Genomic DNA, 26,250 nt, shown 5'->3' with positions numbered 1-26,250 from the left:
AAGGGAAGGGAAGGAAGGAAGGAGGAGTTAAGTGGATTTGGGGTCCTGCTTTTTTTTCCAGACGAGGTCTAAGCGTGGGATTATCGGTGGAGGAGCCCCGGCTTAACGCATGCATGTGCGCTCACACATCTGCATAAAATATCTTCTAGATAAGCAAAGTGAAACCACCAATCACAACGTCTCAGAGTGTGTATGTGTGTTTTATAGATGATCCAACACTAAGCCTCTACTGAGACACATTTAACCCTCGCTGGGATTACAAATCAGTCATTTTAATACTATGATAGGGTGGCATTATTATAGCATTATTGCACAAATACGTCTGCGTTAATGATAAAATCTGATTTGGAAAGACTGCAAACATAAAGATGATATTTTGTGGTGCTGATCATGACCTCCCTTGATCCTTGCAGAGAATCGGTAAAATACCACATGACCATGACCTTCTGACTTCTTAACCCTCGTGTCGTCCTGCGGGTCGAAATTGACCCGTTTTAAAGTTTGAAAATGTCAAAAAAATATATATTTTCACAGTGAAACTTCTGATGTCCACATTTTCAACATTTTTGGGAAATCTCTGAACATGTTTTGGTGAAAAAAAAAAACAAATGTTAAAAATGTTTCTTAAGAACATTCACAAAAAAATCAACCAAAATCCAGCAAATTTCACTGGATTTTGTTTGGTTTTTTGTGAATGTTCTTAAAGAAAATATTAGAAGTTTTACTGATATATATGGAATCACTTTAGATATTTTTAGGATTTTTTGGGAAGATTTTTACTAATTTTTTGAAAATTTTTTTTGCCAAATTTGGGGGATTTTTTAAAAATAAAACTTTTAAGGGAAACTTTTAAGGAATTGTTGGAATTTTTTTCCTGAAGGTTTTGCAAATTTTCAGAAATTTGGGGAATTTTTTTGCTGAATTTTTGGATTTTTTTCAGACAAAGAAACAATTGTTTTGGGTGCCCATAAGTGAAGACAACAGGAGGGTTAAACAATCTGTCAATAGCATCCTGCATTTGTAGTGCAAATTAAACATTAAGTCTTGTCACAGAACACATTTTGGCATGTGGGAAGCAGAGGTGGAAACAATAGAGTCACTGAAATCTGTTTAACTGCTTCAGGTTCAGGATCCTGGTATTGTGCATGCAACATACAAAATACATGGTGGACCCTGTATTCACACAGAAGGGTCGTGGCAGCGGTAGAGTGATAAACAAGAGAAATTGCAGGTCATGTGAGACTGCAGTGTACGATGAAGGATGTTTCCCCTGACAGCACCTTGCAGAAAGCTGTTCCTCTAGCAACTACTGAATTGTTTAGGCTGCCATGCCAAGTCCACACAGCAATACCTGATGCTTTGAGCAGCGAAAAGAAATTAGATTTCCAATCATTTCATGTGTAATAGAGCCTGACTAATACTGGATTTTTGGGTGTTACGTCAATACCGATGTTTAGGGACTAAAGAAATTCCAGTTTCTATATATTTGCTGGTATCCTTTATTTATACAGTAGCATTCAAGAGTTTGGGGTCACTTAGAAATGTCTTTGTTTTTGAAAGAAAAGCAGTTTTTTTCATTGAAGATAACCTTAAATGAATGATAAATCCAGTCTAGACATAGTTAATGTGGTAAATGACTATTCTAGCTGGAAACAGCTGATTTTTAATGGAATATCTCCATAGAGGTACAGAGGAACATTTCCAGCAACCATCACTCCTGTGTTCTAATGCTACATTGTGTTAGCTAATGGTGTTGAAAGGCTCATTGATGATTAGAAAACCCTTGTGCAGTTATGTTAGTACATGAATAAAAGTGTGAGTTTTCATGGAGAACATGAAATTGTCTGGGTGACCCCAAACTTTTGAACAGTCTGGAGTCTGTGAAACATTATATGACAAACCAACAGCCAGGAGTTGAGCGTTGGATCGATGTTATCGGCCTCAGGAGCGAAGCCGAACGCAGCCATGCGTTGTTAACGTATTGGTTGATAACAGTAATCAATGCCAGCCACCAGAACCAGCATCCGACTTCACATCCAACCTCCCAACTGTGCCACCGCCTGCAGGCTGATTGTCTTGCTCACTTCCTAAACTTGTGCTTGTTGGTCAGTTGGTTGCGTCTCCTGATGGTTGATTGGATGTTCTGGTATTGCGACTCCCCCAGACTCTCCCCAAGTGACCTACTGTCGTTGATGACGGGAAGTGAGGTGCAATGTGGGAAGTGGGTCAAACGGTATCGTGTCTATTTTGCTCCAGTTGTGGGTGAGCTGTAGATAAACATGCACGAACACGGTGCAGCTGATGAGGCTGTAACCCACTTCCCATTGGCGCTCTTGTGTTTCCCTCGTACACTCGCTCGGCTCTGTGATGCAGGCTTGTAGCCCCCAGGTGGCTTGTTGGTTTGTGCCCTTGAGCTACTAGAGGCACTTAACCTAAATTAGCTCAGTCTGCCTCTGTGCCTGAATCAGACAAGACCCTCACGTCAGCAGCATGAGCTGAGCGCCGGGGTCATGGCAACGGCAGAAAGCAACATGTCACCATGTACATAAGCTCATGTGTTCCTGCTTTTCTATTTTTTTTATTGCCATTGTGTTCATATATCAGTTAATTAGAGTGTCAGCTAAATGGAAAATGCACTGTAAAATATTGATGCTAATGATTCATATCGTTAAATCCCATGACGTAAGATTCCAGCCTGTCACCAATTGACTGTTGGCGTTATTCCAGCTTTGCAATCATTCTTATCACACTTTTAATTGAGTGCGTTGTGAAGTTGAAAGTCTGGTGGCGACACAATGGAAACAGTGTGTTGTTTCTGTAGGACTAATGTCAGATTTATGGCACTCTGTATGTGCAGGTAACCATAAACTGGGATTAATGATTGTGTGCTGCTATGAAGGAGTGTGCAAACACACACACACACACATGCAAGGCCTTAGGAGAGAAGCTCAGACAGCCGTGGTGTTGAAAATGTAGGTCAGGAGACCAGTGTAGCAGCCAACATAGTGTTCAGTGTATTGGCATCTCTACTGTGTGTATAGGGTTATCATGCGGTTACATGCTTCCATGCATATAGACTTTGGGCACATGCGCATTTATTGTCTTATAACCTATATCTGCCAGAGCATGAGCATATGTATCAAGAAAACAGAAAGGGGATGCAATTCATTGATATCAACCTCCTTTATCGCCTAAAGTGTAATGTGTCACAATGTCTGATGTCTAAATGCAGTAGATTGTGCAAAACCGCTGCAGGCACACATTCACACATGCATGTATAAACCCATGCAGGCTGTTAAAATGCAAGACGCCACTGAGGCACACAGAAACTTTACCCACAAACACACTTAGGCCTTGCGGTTATTGATGTGGCAGGTCCTCGGAGGCTTCGCTGCAGAGTGAGAAGAACCCAGAGTCAATATGAGTGGAGACAGCATGGCTGGATGGTAATGGATCTTAATGTAATCTGTGAGCCGCCAGCGCTCCGTCTTTATGTTACTCCACCAGTGGCTGCAACGAGGCTCCCACTGGGAAATGATTTTTCAGTAGCATGTCAGACATGTGCTCCAGCTATGTAGTCAGAATTTAGAGTAGGGGTAGTAGAGGAGGATAATTGAATGGAAGGAAAACTGCTGAGCTGATATTTTAAGCCGCTGTCGATGCTGGATGACCTGCTGGGAATCCAACCTTAAAGCTGTTCACTCTTTGGCACACTTGTGCAGTTATGTTAGGACATGAATAAAAGTGTGAGTTTTAATGGAAAACATGAGATTGTCTGGAAGACCCCAAACTTTTGAACGGTAGTGTAACTCTGATAGTTATTGTGCCTGACGTTGCCATCCATTGAGCCTTGATGGCTAAAAAATGCCACCAAGGAGCCACTTGATTCCACACACTCAGTCCTGTCCAAACACCAGGAAAACACCACCAGACAAACCCTCCAGTTCCAAACACGCCTGTTTCAGTTTCAGCTCGTTGTCCTGCAGGCTTCAGGAGGGCTGACGGGCCGGTGGGGTCAGATTGCATTAGATTTAAGGCTCTGTTGCCGGGGAGGAAACAGACGGTTAGCTACAAATCCGCTCTGACGGGGGGCATAAAGCATCTCAAGTTAGCAACAAAACTGCCACCTTCCCTAAAGACCCCCAAAAGCTCATGCGTACAAATCAGCCTGCTCGTAAAATAGCAGCGTTTTAACTCCCTGCTCGACAGGCGTGTTCGTTTTAACAGAGACCCGCCTTCATTGTGCTGAAGCTGACGTTGGGCTGTAAAAGTTTTCTTGTTCACGGTTGCACGCCCCCATGTCATGTTGACCTTTAACTACTTTTAGCTTCCATTCGAGCTGATTCTGCTTGAAGAAGTGCTTCAGTAGAAACCAGACTGTTTGTCTGTCCTCATGCTCAAACACACAGTTTCTGTTCTTTCTGTCTCTTTCATCCTGGCTTGAATTTCAAAGGTGGTCATTAGGGAGCTCCTGGGTCGGACGCCAGCCTGCTGGGTCTCAGTGTATGTTTGTGTGTCTGCCTTCCTGTGTATAATTTCTGTTTTTACTGAATCTAGACCTACAAATGGATGTTTTGGATCTAGCTCTTTCTCTTCTATCTTCCCTACCGAACCCTCCAACCCCTGAGCCGCCTTTATCTCCTCTCTCGTTTCTTTTGTCCCTTTAAACTCCGCCTTTTCTATCCCGTCTCGTATCGCTACTCAGCAGAATGACCTCGGCTTTCTACCACATCAAACAATCCTCCGATGCAACTTTGCTTCCCACCTCGTTCTCGTTCTTTGGCTCTTTCTGGTTTGTGTGGCGATTGTTGAGCAGATAACACAAACCGCATCCGTCACCACATCAAGGCGAGTACGTGCGCATACATGTGTTTGTGTGGCAGAAACAAAAAGCGAGGTCTGATTATGTTTGGGATGATGTTTGCAGGCTTTAGTTTTTGCAGGGTGTCACCCAGACTTTCTCATGGATCACAAAGGAGGATCGGCCCATGGAGGGAGGCCCCACTGCCTTTCATTCAGAACAACAATCCACACTGCTGAGTTGATTTTACTTGGATTGAATTTTATGCTGTAAGCAGCTGGTGAAACCTTTTGGTTTGGTGTAAAGAAAATGTCCACACAGACACAGGGAGTGAGCTTCCACTGGGTTAAAATCACAGGCTAATTATTGTATCTTTCAAAATCCCCATCAAACACGCAAAGTTTTGCACTAGAAATGACTTATTTGGAGCCGATCCAGTTGCTTTAGGTGCATAATCGGCATTTCTGTCTTGTTTTTAACCCCGATATCATGCAAATACGCCGCCGATGCATTGTTTGTGATGGAATCCCAGCTGCTTCAATGGAGCAGGTCAGATGGAAAGAGCATATGAGTGTGTGGGGGAGGACTGGAGTCACCCAGTAACCTCAGACAGAAGTGCAAAAAAAGAAAGAAGACAAGAGACGGAGGGAGTCGGACAGGAGGGCTGAGGAGGAGACAGCCAGAGTTTGCAGAGTTTCCTGAGTGTCACTTAAAGGTCAATCAGCAAGTGCGGGAGTTTGCTGAACTGAATGCGTTTGTGTGCGCGGGAACTTCACCTCATGCTAGAATCATTAGCTCCAGAGAAAACAGTTATGGCAGCTTGTTTGCTCAGCCTCGCCTCTCCATCACCTCGGCTTCAGGGGGAGAGTCGGTGTGTTTATTCAGGAGAGAGTTTGAAGTTTAACTTTGCTTAATTGCCTTTTTACGAGTGTTGTAGGGAATCATCTCCACAGCGAAACCACCCCATCAGTGCTATCCTGCAGGTTTAATTTACCCTGTTCACAATGTCACAGTAGGAATTTATTTAAATCAACCGATGGTTTAAGCAGTTCTTAACTGCATTGATCACAACCTTGATGGAGCCAAACTAGCTTCCTCTTCACTGCTTCTCTCCCCCCTCACTCACTGCTGATAGATTATTCATGTCTTGCTCTACATCTCAGAGAAGAGCAAAGCGATCGGATTCCCATTGACCCCCGATGTTACGCTTTCATTCACAGAGATGTAGGGATGAAAGAAAGGGGGGGAAGGGATGATGAGAACACCAGTATGTTGCTCTACGTGTGTTAAATTATAGATATTCATTCACAGAAAAAGCTGGAAGAGGAGGGATGATGAAAGATGGTGCAGCATTCATATTTTAGGGCTTTTTGTACTATATTTCCTGTTTAATCTTCTGAACATCAAGACCTGCTGAACAGCATGTTGTCTTTAAAAAAAATCTGCAAAGCTACAACCCCTGCCTTCATCCTCAGTCAGCTGGGATGGAGTCCAGTCCCCCTGGACCCTAATGAGGATGAAGAAGTGTATAGAAAATGGATGGATGGACTTTATTCTACATTTCTCATTTAAAAATATTGTCAGAAATAAACCATTTTCTCTAACCAAATTGTGTAAAAAAGAAAAAATTCTGCACTCCTTAGCGTAACTGGGAAGCTACATATTACTCAGCTGTGATTAAAAGTAATGTGACAAAAATTCAGGGACTTTTCAGATGAACTGCAGAATAATGTTGTACAGTTTTTTGTTTTTTTCTTTTTTAATGATGTATGCCATTGTCCTGCACAAAAGACAAAGTTTTGGATTTCTGTGTAGTCATGGTTGTGCTGTTTCCGCAGAGGTACAGGACTTTTCAATTGTGGTGGAAAATGAGCGAACAGTGAGTAAAAACGTGTCAGGAGGAAGAAACGGCACTATTACAACAAATTATTGCAGTTTCTAAACAAATTATTTTTTTTTAAGTGGAAAGAAATTCAGCACATACACTGCAGGCCAAACATTTGGACAGCAACTTCAAGTTCCTGTTCTCAATGTCTTTCTTAAAAAGGTAAAAATAATAAAAACCAGCATGAATTCTATGGATTCTAGGATGTATTTACTGCATGATCAGACTTTATTTTCATTGATATGTACCATTTTCCTCCATTTACCTTTAGGTGTACATTGATGTTACCTGACAATTGCTGAATAAATTACAACAAAAGAAAGGAAGGGTTTAGTTTTAGAGCTAAGAAGATTTACAAGAGTCACAACTTCAGTGTAAATCTCAACTGTGTCTCTATAACTACCACAGAAATGTCTAGAAAGAAAAAGTTGAGTGAAGAAACAAGAGTACAGATACAAATACCTGATAATTATCGTAAAAATCTATTCTGATGAGTGACTCTTTATATAATAATCACGTTTATTTTGTTGCACCAATGAAACTATGGCCTTTTTTTGTACAAATTTAATCTTGCTTCCAAACTTTTGGCCTGTAGTGTAAATCTCAAAATAAAATAATTTTAAGAACATTGACTTGAATGATCATGCCTTGTTCACATTTTATTGCTAAAGAAAATATTTTTGTTCTGAAGTTCACGGGTTCAAACTGGTGACCTTCAGGTGATAAATCCTGTCTGTGTTTCAGTCCGTTCATGTGTTCAGTTCTAGCGACTTCTTGACAGCTCTGGGACTTTGTGCTTTCCACAACGCTGCACTTACACGAAATGTTTGTGTGCTCTCATGTGTTAAACAAATACTTTCTTCTCTCATTTCCCTGCTTATCTCCACCTGGCAGGTTTTACCGAGGGGAAGGTGTGCGGGTCGGAGCCCAAACATGGAAGAAAAAGAGAGATGGGAGCGTAAAAATCAATGCAGGCAGTCATGAAAGCGCTCACGTCAAAAAAGGAAAAAAGGAGAAAGAAAAGAAAAGTGAGGATTGACAGAAGGAGAGAGATTTGATGCTAGCGGATCAGGAGAGTTGAAGGGTTTTAGCGGGTCAGCTTAGCTTCGTCTTCAAAAGTCCAATTAGAGAAATAAAAGCTGTCAGATGAAGGGGAGGTGAGTGTGTCTTGGGGACTGATCAGAGTGATAGAACTGAATCTAGAGGGAATAGGAGATAAATTCAGAAAATAAAAGTCAGGTGTGGAGATCCAGACGTGGTGTTAAAACAGGATGAGAAAGACAAAGAAAGCAGCGACAGGAGGAAGAGCAGGAGTCTCTCATCAATCTCCGTCCGATTAATTTGCCACATTCATTAGTGAGTCTTAATTACAACATCCAATTAACATCGAGCTCAATGATTTCTCATTTTTCCTTTCCTTTGCATCACCACCTTCCGACATGAACAAGCTGCTTCTGTTACAATCAGAGATAACTGCTGTCTCGACATACGGATTGATACTAATGAACATGTGTTTGGATTTTTGTGTTGAATATAATTACACGCTCAAAGGTGTCGCCGGTTGTAGCATCGGTTGATAATAATTAGGTGGGTTAATGACGACGCAATCAGAGACGGCTGTGATTATCTCAAGGAACGACTTTTGGTTTCTGTTTCTGAGAAAATGTTGCAAGAAATCCATGCTGATAGGCGTTTTTCAAGCTAAAATTTACTGACTATGCTTTGGAAAATGTGGGTATTTTCTAGTTTTTACTCTATGATAGTGGATTCAATATCTATGGATTCTGGTTTGTTGTTTGGACAAAGCAAGACATTCTATCTTGGAAATCTGGGAGCGGATATCTTCTGATTTGTAGAGCTGGACTCGAATATCCTAATATTCGGTCATGACGGTGGTATCCGAATATGTATTTTGAAATCCGAATATTCGGATTGCCCCCCCCCCCCCCCGTCAGATGATGTCGCACGATCGGTATTCGACTCGTCAATTCGTCTGTGCCCCCGTTGGACGTTCCAAACCGAACCGGATATTCGGATATTCGTCATTAATCGGGGTCAAATAGCCGGAGTCCAGAAATTGCTATTCAGGCCAGCCTTACTGATTTGTTAGCATTTCATTGGCCAAATGAATAATTCATTAATCATGGAAAAGAACATTGATATTTACAGCAGCTATTTGCAGTCCTATGATGTGTGCTAATAAGTTACTTAAAGGATTGCAAATAGGTTGCAATGAAAACAGAACACCAATATTGCTCAGCTTAAGTAATTACAGTTTATTCCCTGTATTAAAAAAGATTCCTTTAATCATTAACATCTTAATCTCTTGTGCTTGTCCTTCCAAATAGGCTTTTTTCCCCGAGTCCACCGAGTGTGTACGCTTCCTTCCTACGCTGCTTAAAGTATGGACATATGAAAGATTGATATTGTCTGTGCGGGGGTGGAGGGGGACAGCAGGGGCTTCCATTCTTCACTGAGGAAGGACGTATGGCTGAATGGATATCCCTAATCCTAGAGGTGGCCTAGATTTGCAGGCCTCCTTCGGCGGATAGAGATGTTGACCTGTCTGTCATCCAGTGTGTCTGTCGGCTCTGGCCTGACAACAATAGGCTTTTTAATGAGAGCAGTCTGCATAAATTATCCTAATACTGTACACGTGCCGAGCAGAACGAGATGTAAGCCCAAACAGAAGCCACTCATGAAACATGGGGACAGACTTTGATTTAAAACTTTCAGATGGACACGCTGACCTTTACATCCGATTTAAATATCTCAATATTGTTCCAAGTCTGCAGATAAATGCAGGATTGCGATTAAAGATGATTTTATTATGGGACTTTTATCGGTGGGTAATTGTTATTTGATTAGTTGATCACTCTTTAGGTCGGTAAGTTGTCAAAAAATAGTGAAAATTACTGTTACAAATTTGCAGAATTTATATCGTTTATGAAATCCGATAAGAAGTTTGGTTTCTGTTGCATGCACTTTGATCACGTGCATGCAACAGGTGCAAAACGTTCAACATCAGAACCTGTGTTAGTGTGTTATAGATGGGTCTGTGGCTACGACCCAGAGACCAAACGGCATTGGTCACAGTGCAACAGCCCAATCTCCGATTTTGGAGAGGCCACTTCATATGCAGAAAGAACACTCGTTTTTTGCGACATTTAAGAAATTATGCACCATAATTCGGTCCCCCAGAGAAGTGGAGGGTTTGCTGTTGTGACTCGGTGGAGGAGGTTGAGTGCAGATGGTGCTTGACATGCGTCCAGAAGTAGACTTCCAGGGAGTGATGCCAAGAGTGGCAGGAGAGCTGGCAGTGGTGTTTCTCTGCACATTACTCCAACGGGGACGGTGGCCAAATTTAAATTATGTCTAGTTTTTGCTTTGTAAAGGCACAGTCAGAGAACTTTCTGATCGAACCTCATAGTTGGTCTGTTTAAACAACTTGGAACTCATCTTACAGTGATATAAAAACAGCAATAGAAAAACAGCAGGCTTAATTGCTTGATACGTACACTACCTGTCAAAAGTTTGGGGCCACTTAGAAATGTCCTTATTTTTGAAAGAAAAGCATTTTTTTTCAATGAAGCTAACATTAAATGAATCAGAAATCCAGTGTAGACATTGTTAACGTGGTAAATGACTATTCTAGCTGGAAACAGCTGATTTTTAATGGAATATCTCCATAGGGGTACAGAGGAACATTTCCAGCAACCATCACTCCTGTGTTCTAATGCTACATTGTGTTAGCTAATGGTGTTGAAAGGCTCATTGATGATTAGAAAACCCTTGTGTCTGGGTGACCCCAAACTTTTGATCGGTAGTGTACATTTTTCTGCTCATCTACTAATTGATCAGAAACAGTTTTACGTGTGCCAGACATTTCTCAGTTTGTCAAATGAATGGATTTGTTGTTATTGGTGAAAGGTTATGATAACTTCATAGTGGTTTTGGAGGCTTCCTGTAACCTACTAAACCATAAATTTTGATTACTATAGATTGTAATATATTAACTTGTAGCATTATGTATAAAAGACAAAAACTCAGTGAAATCACAGCACTAAATCCAAGTTTGAAACATTTTAACAAGAGCTTTTGATGAAGTTGACAGATAATTGAGGGCATTTGAAGCAGAATGGTCTAACCCACAAAAAAAATCCTGAGTTTTATATAATTTTGTAATATTTTTAGATTTTAGGGGCAAAGTGGTCTAACCAACAACCCAAATATAACATTACAGCGACACTTCCGATGTTAGTTCAGTCTGGAAAACGCAAAGCTTTGAACCCATTTTTCTCCAAAATGACATAAAGTGGGTTAGACCACTCTGCTCCCAAACCCTGTACTTACACACAGTTTTCTACAACGTCCTTGTGGAACCTGATTTTATGAAAAAACGTGTAGAAATTCCAACAGCCTGCATTCAAGGCTTCCAAATTCAAGGACAAGCGCAACCCGCAAATGTGCGAAGAGACACTTCACAGCATTCAGTAGACTGCGCGGCAACAATGAATGCCGCTAAACATGAACAAATATGGCTAAATGAGTAAAATTCTGTCGTGTGCATCACTTGTGCAGCACTTCAGCGATGCACTAAAGGTTCAGATGAACAAGCAGGAGGAAGGCAGTGAGGGGAGGGGACCAAAAAAAAACCCCCAAAAAAACCTTTTTACCCACAGATTCAAGGATCATTTGCAGCCCCATTCAAGCTCTGGTTGCATCCCCCCCTCCCTCCACCCTTCATCCATTTTGGTTGAAATAAAATACGGTCACAAAAGGAGGGGCTGTCCTGCCCTTGTGGAGATGTGTGCGTTTGAATGGGTGGGCGCTGGAGTGTGTGCATGATAGATTGTGAGCGGATTGGACAATGGGACGATTGTATGTGCTCTATATTTATGCGGCACAGATTCTGCAACCATGTGCGCACAGCAGGCTGGGAATGATCGGCAGAGGACGGAGGGTTGATATAAACACACGTAAAATCAACGAAAAATACATGAAATCCACATGTGGGGGCACTTCAGCTGAAAACTCGGAATGAAACCTTAAATGAGACAAACATTGGTGGATTGGTGTCACTTTTTACTCGCAGGTAGAAGCTGAAACCTCCTGAGAAAACCTCGTGAAAAGCTCAAGGATGTACAAGATTGTTCTGCAGAGGTGGCTCATAGTTTAATTAGATGCTTAAATATTCCTGGGGATTCTCTTTTTCGTGGGTAGAAAGTGGCGTGGAAAGAAAAGAAGGCGGAAGATGGGATGGAAAATCTCAACACTGTGACGATAAAAGTTTCAGCTCCATCTCAGGCGATGAGGACAGCGATGAGAGGGAATGAGTGATGGTGAGAAATAAAGGCAGCCAGAACTCCTTGGTAACCAAAGCACAGCGGAGCAGAGGGGCCGGTCCTACACCCCTCCTGCTGTGGGTGTGTTTGTCTCCGAGGACTGGACTGCCTGAGGGGGGAGTGTTTAGAGGGACAGATAGGCGTAGAGACTTATTGTCGGCATAGTAGACGCTCAGATACACTCACAGCCGAGTCGCTGAATAGTGAGGATGTGAGTGGAGGAGCACCGCCGCCTTCATCCTGTCTTCTCTCTCTCATATTCCCAGGATTTGTCAGGATTTTCACGCCCGACTGGGGCACTTTTTTTTTTTTTTAAAGAGAGGGATATATACACTCAACCGGAATAATGGTGTTCATCGGGACCTCGTTGAAATCCGTAATCAAGTACTTCAAAAGGAAGGGTGAGATCTTTTAAGTATTTTGGTGCTATTTTCTGCATTAAAACTACAAGAAATGCATCAGGAATTGTCAGATTGTCTGTTATCTAAACTAAATTCAGCAGTTTAATTCAGGCTTTTCTGTGTCAAAAGTGTCCACATGCCACCTTTAAGGGTTTTTTTTTTAAATGGTTTTATTGCAACTCCTGCTTTCCTGTGGTTGCACTGCTGAGCCCAGCCTCGACCGTCTGTTGCACCCTGTTACCAGGTAACCATCAGGCCAAGACTTCACAACACTAAATGACCCAAAGGTGACAAATGGAGGGACTTTATTAGAGACAGTTTCCCAAACTTCACCTTAAAATCTCATGTTTCGGCTCCACATTGAAGGAAAGTGCACTGGGTCTGTGTGCTGCGTAGATTAAGGTTAAGACGATTAGTTAACGTTGCAAGGCTCTTATTTTATCAATGAATTACGCACGTGAGGATGAAACAAAGGCGTGCTTGATGCAGGGCAAGACTTCAGTGTCAGGTTTATTTATAACCCGTGTGTGTGCTGGAGTTGAGGCACAGGAGATTTTGTTAATCATTGCCTCAGCGTTTCTGTAAATCTCCAATCTTATCCGGAAATCTTGCACATGCCTGCAGTTTGCTCCTTAGCCAAGCCACTTTGGACCTTCATCGTTGAGTTTTCCGGCTCGTTAGAGACCCCCAGAGAGTCTGCGTAGTCAGTGGAGACTGAATGTTGTTGGGAAAATTAAGGGTGCACAAGCTGTCAGGTCAGGAGTCAATTTGGGGAAAAGGTTAAATAAGGGTTAAAAAAAACGGCAGGGATATTAGTGTAGTAAATCTACCAGGAGGAAAAATGTCCCATAATTTCCTTCAGCTCTGCTTTGACCTGTTTTAAAGGAATACTGTGTGAACATCTGAAAAAACTCACATAAAAACACTCAAACTATCATGTTTGAAAGTCAATATTCAGTGTTGGTCGACGGGGACCCAGTTCAGGATAAACGTAGATCTTGCCAATACAAGTTGATCATTGGTATTGATTATAGCAGCAATGTGTGTGTGTGTGTGTGTGTGTGTACGTGCTGATGTATCTTCCAGAGGTTGCAGCCTTTTGCATTTTTCAGTTTTCCTCTCAGCCTGTTGTTTGTCAGTGTAGAGAAAGCCGGGATGTCAATGGATAGAGGGATTAGTGGACTTCTGAAAGACTTTCGCACCACAGTCGTGTGTGTGTGTGTGTGTGTGTGTGTGTGTGTGTGTGTGTGTGTGTGTGTGCGTGCGTGCGTGCGTGCGTGCGTGCGTGCGTGCGTGTGTGTGGAGGACCTAGCGGGGTATTGTGGCACTGAAAGGCCTGATGTGGAGACTGATGCAGAGGGACAATACAGGCTTTGTGTCCATAGTCCCAGTGTCCTTGGTCCGCCTATAGCCTCACTGAGGTCTATTCAAAGTCAGAAAGGAGTGTAAAGGGGAGGGGCTACCTGTGCTGGATGTGTGGGAGAAAAACAACATTTAAAATGGTGTTTAAAACAAATGCGGTAGGTACACTTTTCAGCTTTTTTAAGGACCTAAACCTCGCTTTAAAAATTCAGGATCAGTGAGTGTTATTACTCTGCCAAGGAACGTGGTGGACTTACACTAGCAGTTAAAAGCTCTGATACACCTTCTCATTCTGTGGTTTTTAGTTATTTTATACATTGCAGATTAATACTGATGACATTAAAACTGTAAAAGAATACATAGGGAATTATGTTGTAAACCAAAAACTTCAGTATTAATCTACAATGTAGAAAATAATGCAAATAAATAAAAAGCACTGAATGAGAAGGTGTGTCCAAACTTTTGACTGGTCGTGGATGTGATGATCGGCGTACATCTGTCTGTCTGTCTGTTAGCAACATTACTTAAAAATGGCTAACAGATTTGGATGAAATTTCCAGGGAAATTCAGAAATGACACAAGGACCAAGTGATTAGATTTTGGCAGTGATGCAGCTTATAGTCTGGATCCACAGATTGGTAAAGATTTCTGTATCATTGTGAGATAGTGGCATGCCGTCACTGTAACCATGACAACAAGTGAACACTACATCAGCTGCCTGCTGATGATCACATGATTGTGATCCTACTACAAATCCACCGCTGCGGACTTATTGGGACTTATCCATTGGAAATGACCCAAGGAACAATTGATTAAATTGTGGGGGTGTTTCTGAGTCCCATCAATTCCTGCCACCTGCTACATATTTAGGTCACTTGATTCAGTATCCATACATAACGTACACATAACACATGCTTGTGCTCAGTGCAACATCATTTTGTTGTGGGTACATCTACACTACCGTTGAAAAGTTTGGGGTCACCCAGACAATTTCATGTTTTCCATGAAAACTCACACTTTTATCCATGTGCTAACATAACTGTACAAGGGTTTTCTAATCATCAATGAGCCTTTCAACACCATTAGCTAACACAATGTAGCATTAGAACACAGGAGTGATGGTTGCTGGAAATGTTCCTCTGTACCTCTATGGAGATATTCCATTAAAAATCAGCTGTTTCCAGCTACAATAGTCATTTACCACATTAACGATGTCTAGACTGGATTTATCATTCATTTAATGTTAACATCATTGGAAAAAAACTGCTTTTCTTTCAAAAATAAGGACATTTCTAAGTGACCCTAAACTTTTGAACGGTAGTGTATATTAAATGGCCACATTCTATGTTGCCTTGATTTCTGATCATCAATAAATAATAAATAAACAAATCCTGCATTTCTAAAAAGAATAAAAATAAAAAAGGCTGAATTTCTGACAATGCCATAAGGAGGACTGCGCTCTCTGGATGCCTCTCTAGTTTTGGGATGTGGTGACAAACAAGCTTGTTGCGTTCAAATTCAGTTCAGATTCTGTCAGCGTCCGTGTAAGTTTTCCTGTACAGTTTTGCGTGTCCATCTCGTGCAGCTCTCCAGTCCAGAGTTTGGCCTCGTGATGAGTTTGATTGCCAGCTCAGGCACGCTGTGAGGCAGCATGACAGCACCATGAGGAGATAATCACAGCGACACTACATTTACACACCGCCTCGCTGCTGGCACATGCAGCTATCAGTAGGTTTTGTAGGCTTTCAATGACCCCCCTCAGTTATGGGACATCTGTGGCTTTTCTTGTCTGTTAAATTAGCTTCATGTGACATCTTTAGAAGGGAAGATATGGTTGTAGCAGATTGAGGTCTGGATTCCTTTGCTTGTATTTCACATCTCAACCATGTGATTGTTGCAGCTTGTAAAAAAATAACTTTTTAAACCCAGGTTTGCAGTCTGTATATGGTATTTGTGCTCTAACATAGTAGAGCATGCGACAAATGCTTGTAGGTGGCAGCAGAAATGCAGAAACTAACAAAGAAATGAATAAACATACACTACAGGCTAAACGTTTGGAAGCAACTTCAAGTTTCTGTTCACAACATCTTTATTAAAAAGGCAAAAATAATAAAAAACAGTATGAAGTCTGTGGATTTTGGGATGTATTTACTGCATGATCAGACTTTGCTTTCATTGATATGCACCATTTTCCTCCATTTACCTTTATGCATGCATTGATGTTGCCAGACAACCACTGGATAAATGTCAACAGAAGAAAAGAAGGGCTTAGTTTTAGGGTTGAGAAGATGTGCAAGAGTCACAACTTCAGTGCAAAAGTAAAAAACAAATCATAGTTTGCATTATTCACTTTAGCTGTTTGGTTTTTGAGAGTTTGCAGACAAAAATCCCAATAAATCTCAACTGTGTCCATAGAAATGTCTAGAGAGAAACAGCTGAGTAAAGAAAAGAGAGTACAGATACAAATACCTGATAATTATAGTAGAAATCTATTCTGATGAGTGAGTCTTTATATATTAATCATGTTTATTTAGTTTCAAAGTATACCAATGAAACTATGATCTTATTTGCACAAATTTGAGCTTGATTCCAAACTTTTGGCCTGTAGTGTATTTTCTAGATAGTGGATTTGGGGGCCAATGCGTTTTTTATGAAGTGAAGCATTCTGATATCAATATATCTTCCGATATTTAAATATGTGTCTGAGTTGTATTGAAAAGGAAAAATGGTGGGATCAATGTTTAATCTTTTCAGTTTTCCCAAATTGCCATAAAGACACCACTTGACTCCGCACCACCATCTTGTACTCTGCTACATGTGCTGCAGTCTGTGCTGAGTGTATTGTTAATAATGAAATCAGAGCTGCTCTGATGGATGAACTATGCGATGACACGGTTCCTAAATTAGCCCAAGCATCTTTTTCGGTATTGTGTTGTGTTGAAGAAAGTTTTCACATCTCTTCTTGTCTGATGCAGACGTATCTAACTTCCTGTTTGTTGCCCGTTCATCAGTGAACTACAGAAACATTTCGGTGCCAATAGTCACAAGCTGCAGATCTCCAGAGTAAATACAGCCAGCTCAGGTTTTCCACACTTGAAACCCTGGACCCTCAGTTTGCTGGTTTTCTAGGTGTTAAAACCCACAGAGGTGCTTTAGAGACGGCCATCGTTGAAACATATTGGCGGTTTTCTGTATGTCAAAGCGGTTGCGTCGTCTCCCACTTTGTTTAACAGCCCATTTGCAGCTGGAGGCCCCACGTTCCGACCCGTCCTCCCCCGACTCCCGCATACCCGCATTCGACATGCAGCCTCATTTGCACCTGTGAAAAACCCCTCAAACAAAAACACTCCCAGCCACTGCCGTGATCCGTCCCCCTTTTTTCCTGCTGCTCCGTCCAGACTTCCCTCACAGTTCAGATGGACATGCTGTGGTCAGGGACAATCAGATGTCAGCCGCTTAAATGGAGATAATTCTGCATCCACGATCACCAACTTTGGCTTGGATACGCTCTCTTGGTAAGCTCCAGTATTCTGCAGAGTGTGAGAAAACACATTGTTATACATGCTGTGACTTAAGGTGGCAGCATGAGCTTCAGTTCCTGAGATATTGTCTGGATAGGATGCAGAGTTCAGCAGAATAATGATAATCTTGTATTGATTCTATCTGGCTGAGGGAGGGGTTCTATGTAATAAAGAAAGAAGTATAAAAGGCTGCTGTCTTTGTCTTTTGGGGCCTTAATGTGTCACCCGAAAGAGAAGTTTTATGTTGAAAGTAAGCTTGTGAAGTGACGATAAGTATGGCCTGCTCATATGAGTGATCATGAAATCTGAAAAGGCCTTTTTCTTGTTTGTCTCCAGTGGTCAGTTTGAATTTTTTGAGCTGGATATTCTTCAGTCATTGCTTCCCTCCAACTTCTTCCCTCCCCCTCTGACTTGTGTGGCCGGCTGATGTCTCAGATAAGTGTCACGTTGACGGTGTGGAGACTGACACCTCGGTACAAAACACCTCCATGTGCTTCCCCTTCCTCTTCTTCTGCATATATAAACAAACCCTGCTTTAGAGGACGTTCAGTTTGAACCACTTTCCCAAAATTGGTGAAAAGTTTATAAAACTCCCATTTTTTCTATGTAAAATCTGGTAAGTTGCAACCATAGCTGTTTTGTGTGAGTTTGAAAGCGATATTGCTCCCAGAAAGGTGAAGAATGAGTCTTGCACAACCAGTTTTGTCTTCATGTTGTTGGTCGTATTTACAGATTTTTGTTGTCTATATCATCTTGTGCATCAATTTGTGTGTGCTTTCTGACTACGCTGCTGTCTGTTGTTGTGTACTGCTGCTCTGATAAAAGAAGGGGTTGATAAAACTTCAGGTGAACTAAATTCCTCGACGTCCTCTTTGCAGCGGTGTCCAACCTGGATGAGGAGAGCAAGTGGACGGTTCACTACACGGCTCCGTGGCATCAGCAGGAGAACGTCTTCCTACCAGGCAGCCGGCCGCCCTGCGTAGAAGACCTCCACCGCCAGGCCAAAGTCAACCTGAAGACCGCCCTGCGAGGTACAGTTAAACAGTTAAAAACAATACAGAAATACTAATGACATACACTAGAGGACAAAAGCTTGGAAGCAAGATCAGATCTGTACTAAAAAAAGGATCATAGTTTCATTGGTGCAACAAAATAAACATGATTATTATATAAAGAGTCACTCATCAGAATAGATTTCTACTATAATTATCAGATATTTGTATCTGTACTCTTGTTTCTTTACTCAGCTGTTTCTTTCTAGACATTTCTATGGACACAGTTGAGATTTATTGGGATTTTCGTCTGCAAACTCTCAAAAACCAAACAGCTAAAGTGAATAATCCACAGAATTCTTGAAACTTGAAGTTGCTTCCAAATTTTCGGCCTTTGGTATATGAAGGGAAATGTAAGTTATAGAATCATTCGAGCTGCCCATCTGCTCACTTTGACTATTTCACAAGTCACATATATTCAGTAAAATGGCCTTCAGATTTAACAGTTGCAGGAATTTCACCTGTACTTAAGCTGCTGATGGTTTCTCCTCCTGACAAGCCAACAAATGAGCTAATTTCTCACACATCCACGACCATTAAATGACTATTTTAACTGGAAACAGCTGATTTTTAATGGAATATCTCCATAGAGGTACAGAGGAACATTTCCAGCAACCATCACTCCTGTGTTCTAATGCTACATTGTGTTAGCTAATGGTGTTGAAAGGCTCATTGATGATTAGAAAACCCTTGTGCAATTATGTTAGCACATGGATAAAAGTGTGAGTTTTGATGGAAAACATGAAATAGTCTGCGTGACCCCAAACTTTTGACTAATATTGTACATATAAATATAGAGTCCAGTGCTCCTATGTGGTAAAAATAATCCACCCTCCAAAATAAAACACAAAAGCCATCAAAAAATGAAGACAGAGGCTTCTCCATGATCTCCTGCAGCTTGGATTGCACCTCATTTGTATGTTGACAAAATAGTTTCCCAAATGAATGCATGTGAATAGACATTTTACACTACAGTCATTAGCAATTAATGTGCTGTTTATTTTCTAGATTTGCTGTTTAATTATTCTATAAAATGGCAGGAACTAGCAAGAACATTCATTTGTCATTCCTCAGAAAGCAACCTGACTGTCTGAATATCTTGTTTTAATGGATCAGTTGTAGAAAAACCAAAAGAAGTGCAATTTATAATCCCCTAAATCGACAAAAACCTGCTAGACGTCGTCTCATTTGTCACCGAGGTGAAGGACTCAGAAGGTCATGTTTGTCTACAACGCTGTACAAAGGTCTGAACTTGTAATTTGTGCTTAACCAACAACACAGCAGTGTCAGATCCTCTTTCTTCTTTCCTGTTTGTCCGGTACGATTAGAGGACGGCCTTGTTGTCGCACAAACACAACTCAGGTCTCAGCAGAGTGACGACTTTTGAAAAAAACCTTTCCCAGAACATGATGGGGGAAATACCTGTAAACGGTTTCCTGGGAAAAGTGTGTTTTCCACTCGCTTCTCAGATAAGAGTTTAGGAGGCAGGTATGAGAAAATGCACGTGGGTGTGTATTCGGGCTGTCAGTGTGTGTAGAAGTGTTGTGTTACAGTAGAGACTGTTGTTTACAATGTGGGGTGGCCTTGTGTGGCGGCAGATAAAAAAGACAGCGAGATAAAGGGAGGGAGATAACCTGGGAGGTAACCTGATGCACACACACACACCTACACACACACACACACACACACACACACACACACACACACACACACACACACACACACACACACACACATTTTCTTTGTCTTTCCCATTGTTCGACCCCTGCACCGTTGCTGTTGCATATTCCTTCCTACAATATTGATGCTGCTCGGTCCATAAACACCACCTGGGCGCTGGGATTAATGCAGCCCCTCCTCACCCTGTCACCCTGTCATCCTGTCATCCTGTCACCTTGTCAGCGCCGCCCAGCCCCAGGGGTCTTAGCTGAAAGACGACAGGTGTCCAGTGAGAGCACCTGTGCTGTCCGTTTAAGCCTCCATGGGTCTTAAATTCCTTGTCCACTCCCAGGAAGCGTGAAAGAGAGAAGGTCACGCTACTAACTGTAGCTTAGACCAGCAGAAATACAGTAGATGTGGAGTTTTCTTATTATATGACAATTGCCGTTGGTTTGTCCATCTGTCTGTCTGTCGGTTCGCAACTTTACTCAAAAACAGACTAATGGATTTGGATGAAATTTTCAGGGAAGGTCAGAAATGACACAAGGACCAAGTGATTAGATTTTGGCAGTGATGCAGCTTATAGTCTGGATCCATGGATTTGTTAAAGATTTCTGTATCATTGTGAGATAGCAGCACAGCGTCACTGTAACCATGACAACAAGTGAACACTACATCAGCTGCCTGCTGACGATCACATGATTGTGATCCTACTACAAATCCACTGCTGAGGACTTATCAGGCTGTCCAGTGTGCTGCCCTCCTCAGTCAGTCAGAAATGCAGCATGAACTTAATCTTAGATGTATAGTTGTGCTCATCAGTTTACATATCCTGGCAAAATTTGTGAAATATTGCTTTTTTTTTTTTTTTTTAGAAGATATGTTTGGTCACGGAAAGGCTTTTCTTTAATTTAGGGTTAGTGATCAAAGTTATTTATTGTATTTGCTCTGAACATTCATGTTTTCATTAAAGAATGGTACATATTTTTTAATTCTGCCAGGGTATGCAAACTTATGAGCACTGCTGTGTCGTCCATGTGTATAATTTCACTATTTCACAATTTTTGCGTTATTGTTTTACACCAGCAACTCACATTTTAGTCCAATTTGTGCATGCAGATGTCTGAAATGAGCATGAAGTTTTGATTTATTTTTAGGTAAATATTTTAAAGGAGTCTGTGATCTGACACAAAAATACTATCAGCATACCTCTGTTAACCCTTTGAAGCCCAAAACCTGTGGCCCAACTAAAGGCATTTTAAAAATGGCAAAAAAAATTAGACCATTTACCAGAGCAAGAAGCTGTAAAAACAGGAAGAACTGTCAGATCTCCAACTTTTTGAGAGACCTTGAACTAAGCACATGCAACTTTTTGGTTTTGTTGGGATAAATGACCAAATCTAAGCTAAAAATCGGGATATGTCCTTAGATCTACTTCTCTACATGCCTCATTTATTTAAATATTTGCCAAAAATTGTTTGGAGGAACCAGATTCTGTAAAAAAAATTTAAATTCTGCGTGTCTCGACGCAGCCGTAAAGCCATTACTGATTCAGCTTTGAAAAACAGTTAAATAAATAAAACTGAAAACGTGTTAGGCTGAACTGCAGGCAGTGTTTACAGAGCAGATACGAAACAAGTATAGACACAATTTTAAAATGTAAATATGTGGAGTCACATTTTTTTACCCATATAAGTAAGACACATTTGAATACATATATTACATAGATTTTTTTTATTATTATTTTGTAAAAATAAGTCATCAAAGAAATTTCACTTTCATTTTTTTTCTACTTTTGTGATTGATTTTATGTAAGATATTTTTGAGTTTTCTCTACTTAAGCCAGTCATGGTTTAGGACTTAATACTGCAATTAAAAATGAGCCCACACAGATGTTTCTGGGGGTTTAATGGACAAATTTAGAAAAATAAATTATGTTCGAACTCACAGCCCTATAGAGGCTGTATGTGGCAGTTAAATGCTATTATTAGGTGCTTTTATTTTAAGGAGGAATGGTGTCATATGAATACAGTTTACTATTATTATTATTACTTAAAAACCGAGCTCAGATCCAGTCTGATGCACGTGGATCTAGTCATATCAACATCACCATGGCTACGTACACGAGCCGGCAGAGTAATCGATCACCGGTCAGATGGTTCCGTGTGCATCCTCTTCCCTTCAAACACTCACATGTGTTTCAGCTCGTGTTCGGAAGCGACGCTGCTCCAGGCGGCTTGTGAGCTCCAGAAAACGTGCCAACAGGTCGAAATACATGAGGGAAGTTACGTAACGCGGGTGTAGTTATTGCTGATAATCTCCCAGGAATTCTGCATTAGTGGATGTATTGATTAGCTGATTGATTAGTTGATGTCAGTGAGCCTTACCTAGATGGTTTAACAATCACCCTCACCAGCAGCATCGCCAGCTTCAAGTTTGAAGTAGTTTTGGTCAGTTTTTCATACATTTAAGACACTTTTTAAGTCGTTTTGGGCAATTTTAAATCCATTTGATCAAATCTGGGGTCTTTTGTACAAATCTGAGTAATTTAGGATATTTCTTTGCATCATTCTGGTCCTGTTTTAGGACCATTTTTATTCATTTTTGCCACTTCTGAGTTCTTTTTGACCAGTTTTGAGTCATTTTGGACAGTTTGTAACTGATTTTTGGCAAAATTTCTGAATCATTTTGGGGAAAATTTGAGTCATTTTTGATATTTCTTTGGGTCATTTTGGTCCAGTTTCAGGAAAATTTGGTTTTGGACAATTTTTACTCCTTTTTGCCACACAAATTATCATCGTCACATCGAAAATGGCACCAGCAGTTAAGTTGACAAGTTTAAAAACAAAATAAATTTTTATTCTGTATAACGTCTTATCCACACTACCATTCAAAAGTTCGGGGTCACTTAGAAATGTCCTTATTTTTGAAAGAAAAGCAGTTTTTTCAGTGAAGATAACACCGAATGCATCAGAAATCCAGTGTATACATTGTTAATGTGGTAAATGACTTTTGTAGCTGGAAACAGCTGATTTTTAATGGAATATCTCCATAGAGGTACAGAGGAACATTTCCAGCAACCATCACTCCTGTGTTCTAATGCTACATTGTGTTAGTTAATGGTGTTGAAAGGCTCATTGATGATTAGAAAACCCTTGTGCAGTTATGTTAGCACATGGATAAAAGTGTGAGTTTTCATGGAAAACATGAAATAATCTGGGTGACACTAAACTGTGCATCTGGAGTTTTAGAGTAACCAATATTAGCAAATTATATTGACACTCTGCTGTAAATTATACATATATGTACACTCTGTTCATATGTTGATGCAGTTTTTGTCCACAGCACCCTTCGTTTGTTTCCGCTTGTCTTCCCTCATATCACTTAGCGGTCCCCTCCCTCCTGTTCTGCCTAGCAACAAGCAGCACTCAGGGCTTATTTACTTTATCAATCACGCGACACCAATCATCTGAGCGGGTTCTCGTCCCGTCACCGTCCTCATTATCGTCATGGTTTTTCCTGAATCCCGTCTTCCATGCCGCCACCACATCAGCTCATTGTTACACTTTCTGCCAGCCCCATCAGGATCCATTAAGTGACGGTTTTATACATGCATCAGCGTACCTCTCCATGGAGACAGGCCGTAATTAGCTGTGGAAATAAGCGGCACATAAAAGGGATCAGAAGCTGCATCTCGGAGGTGCCAAGTGTGCTTTGGTACGACCGAAGATGTGAGGTTTTTACATGTGAATTAATCAGGAGACAAAGCTGGTCATCAATTTAAGGGAGATGGACGGTGGTCTCTCATGTTTTTGTACATAAATTCCCTCTTACAGTTTGCTTTTCTGGATCCGCTGAACTCTCAGGCTTCAAGATATAAAGCATAATTGGTTTTTAAAGACTAAACAAAGGATGCACTGGAAGATATTTGCAAAGAGGCGGAGGAAGAGAAGGATGATGTGCTGAATGCCCCCTGAGAGAGCGACAGTTCTGCCATCTGTGTGTGACAGACTGAAACTGAAACCCCCTCCTCTGGTTACACACACACACACACACACACACACACACACAACCTCATCGCAGCAGGTGGCGCCGATCGGAGGTGTGAGCAGCACTTGGCGGCGTCCAGCAGGGACTGATGGAAAATGCACATATTCACATGAAATACTATCTCCTACTACGTGGAGTCCATAAATACTACTCTGTAAATATTTCACACATTCATCTTACTACTCCAGTGTTATTGAACCATAATTTAAATATATATTACACACTCTACAGGCCAAAAGTTTGGAAGCAAAATCTAATTTATACTCAAGAAAGATGATAGTTTCATCGGTACAACAGAATAAACATGATTATTATATAAAGAGTCACTCATCAGAATAGATTTTTACTATAGTTATGAGGTGTTTATATCTGTGCTCTTGTTTCTTTACTCAGCTGTTTCTTTCTAGATATGGACACAGTTGAGAATTATTGGGATTTTTGTATGCAAACCCTCAAGCTAAAGTGAATAATGCAAATTGGGATTTGTTTTTTTTTAACTTTTGCACTGAAGTTGTGTCTCTTGCAAATCTTCTCAGCTCGAAAACTAAACCATTTATTCAGCAATTGTCTGGTAGCATCAATGTACAGCTAAAGGTAAATGGAGGAAAATGGTGCATATCAATGAAAGCAGTAGATACATCCCAAAATCCATAGAATTCATACTGGTTTCTATTATTTTTTACATCTTTAAGAAAGACATCGTGAACAGAAACTTGAAGCAGCTTCCAAACTTCTGGCCTGTAGTTTATGTATCATATCTGTAGCCTCAGTTTGGATTTTTCTTGGTATGTTCCTCTAAGGTGTTGAAGTAAATGTTTGTTTTGAGTGTATTTAAATGTTCAAACTAATGCTGTCTAGTACAACAGTCCTTTATTCCATTTTCGAGGTCTCGATTCTGCTGTTGGTGCTCTTGAATAATTTTGCCAACTTGCAGAAACACTTCTATGTATAACAGAGTACAGTTCAACTAGACCCGCCAACACGATAATTCAACGCCTCTCTGAAACTAAAAACTGACATTATTTCCTTCATCATGGATAAGTTCCTCTGCCACATTAAAGGAAACCTGCCTCCTTGAATGTGGTTTCTCTTCACAGAGACGTCCGATGAGCTTCCTAATCCAAACCTCACTCTTGTTTCTCTGCCTTCGCTCTGCAGAATGTGACAAGCTGAGGAAAGATGGCTTCCGGAGCTCCCAGTACTACTCTCAGGGTCCCACCTTTTGTGACCCCGTACAGTCTGGCAGCAGCCTGCAGGAGGATGAGGACGATGAAACTGACAAGAAGGTACATATATTCAAACCTGAGTAAAGATGTATAAATGTTTCATGTCCAGGTGTAGCAGCCTCTGCAGTCTGAACAGGTGCTGCTGCCTGGTTTGATTCAGCAGCACCACAGTCAATCACACAGAGTCTGTCTGCCCTCTAGTGGCTGCAAATGGAAGTGTCACATTTCATCTTAAACAGAACGTAATTACAGTTACTGTTTGGCTTCATTAACCCTCATGTTGTCCTGTGGGTCAAAATTGACCCGTTTTAAAGTTTGAAAATGTAAAAAAAAAATCTATTTTCACAATGAAACTTCTGATGTCCACATTTTCAACATTTTTGGGAAATATTTTAACATTTTTTGGTGGAAAAAAAAGAAATGTTAAAACTGTTTCTTAAGGACATTCACAAAAAATCAACCAAAATCCAGTGAATTTTGCTGGATTTTTCTTGATTTTATGTGACTGTTCTTAAAGAAAATATTAGAAGTTTTACTGATATATATGGAATCACTTTAGATATTTTTAGGATTGTTTTGGAAGATTTTTACTAATTTTTTGAAAATATTTACAAGAATTTTCTTGCCAAATTTGGGGGATTTTTTTTAAAAATAAAACTTTTAAGGGAACTTTTAAGGAATTATTGGAATTTCCTTCCTGAAGGTTTTGCAAATTTTCAGAAATTTGGGGAATTTTTTTGCTGAATTTTTAGATTTTTTTTTCAGACAAGGAAACAATATTTTTTGGTGGCCATAAATGAGGACAACAGGAGGGTTCATGTCTCATATTTCATGTTTTCATTTTTTTTAATACACTCTTAGATCTAGATGACTTTGTAGCTTCAAATATTTCCAGCAATAAAGTCCAAATTTAGTAAAAAAACGGGGATCTCTGGAAACCCCAAAACC

At 40.7% G+C, this 26,250-nt stretch overlaps 1 protein-coding gene across 4 annotated transcripts in view; it reads left to right on the top strand.

Annotated features, from left to right (window-relative positions):
* nhsl1b (NHS-like 1b) overlaps nucleotides 1–26,250 on the top strand; it is a 134,810-nt gene that overhangs the window by 98,579 nt on the left and 9,981 nt on the right. For 3 of the 4 annotated variants that reach the window (XM_055016187.1, XM_055016188.1, XM_055016186.1), the window contains exons 2-3: nucleotides 18,194–18,346; nucleotides 25,235–25,362. In XM_055016187.1, the coding sequence (XP_054872162.1) occupies nucleotides 18,194–18,346; nucleotides 25,235–25,362 (281 nt within the window). Of the gene's footprint in view, nucleotides 1–11,645; nucleotides 12,433–18,193; nucleotides 18,347–25,234; nucleotides 25,363–26,250 lie in introns of those variants that run through there. The other variant, XM_055016189.1, reaches the window with a different exon arrangement.

The sequence above is a fragment of the Amphiprion ocellaris genome, chromosome 12 (assembly GCF_022539595.1).
Source record: "Amphiprion ocellaris isolate individual 3 ecotype Okinawa chromosome 12, ASM2253959v1, whole genome shotgun sequence".
Classification (NCBI taxonomy): Eukaryota; Metazoa; Chordata; class Actinopteri; family Pomacentridae; genus Amphiprion; species Amphiprion ocellaris.
Note: the sequence above shows the minus strand (reverse complement) of the source record. Positions and strands in the feature narration are given on the sequence as shown.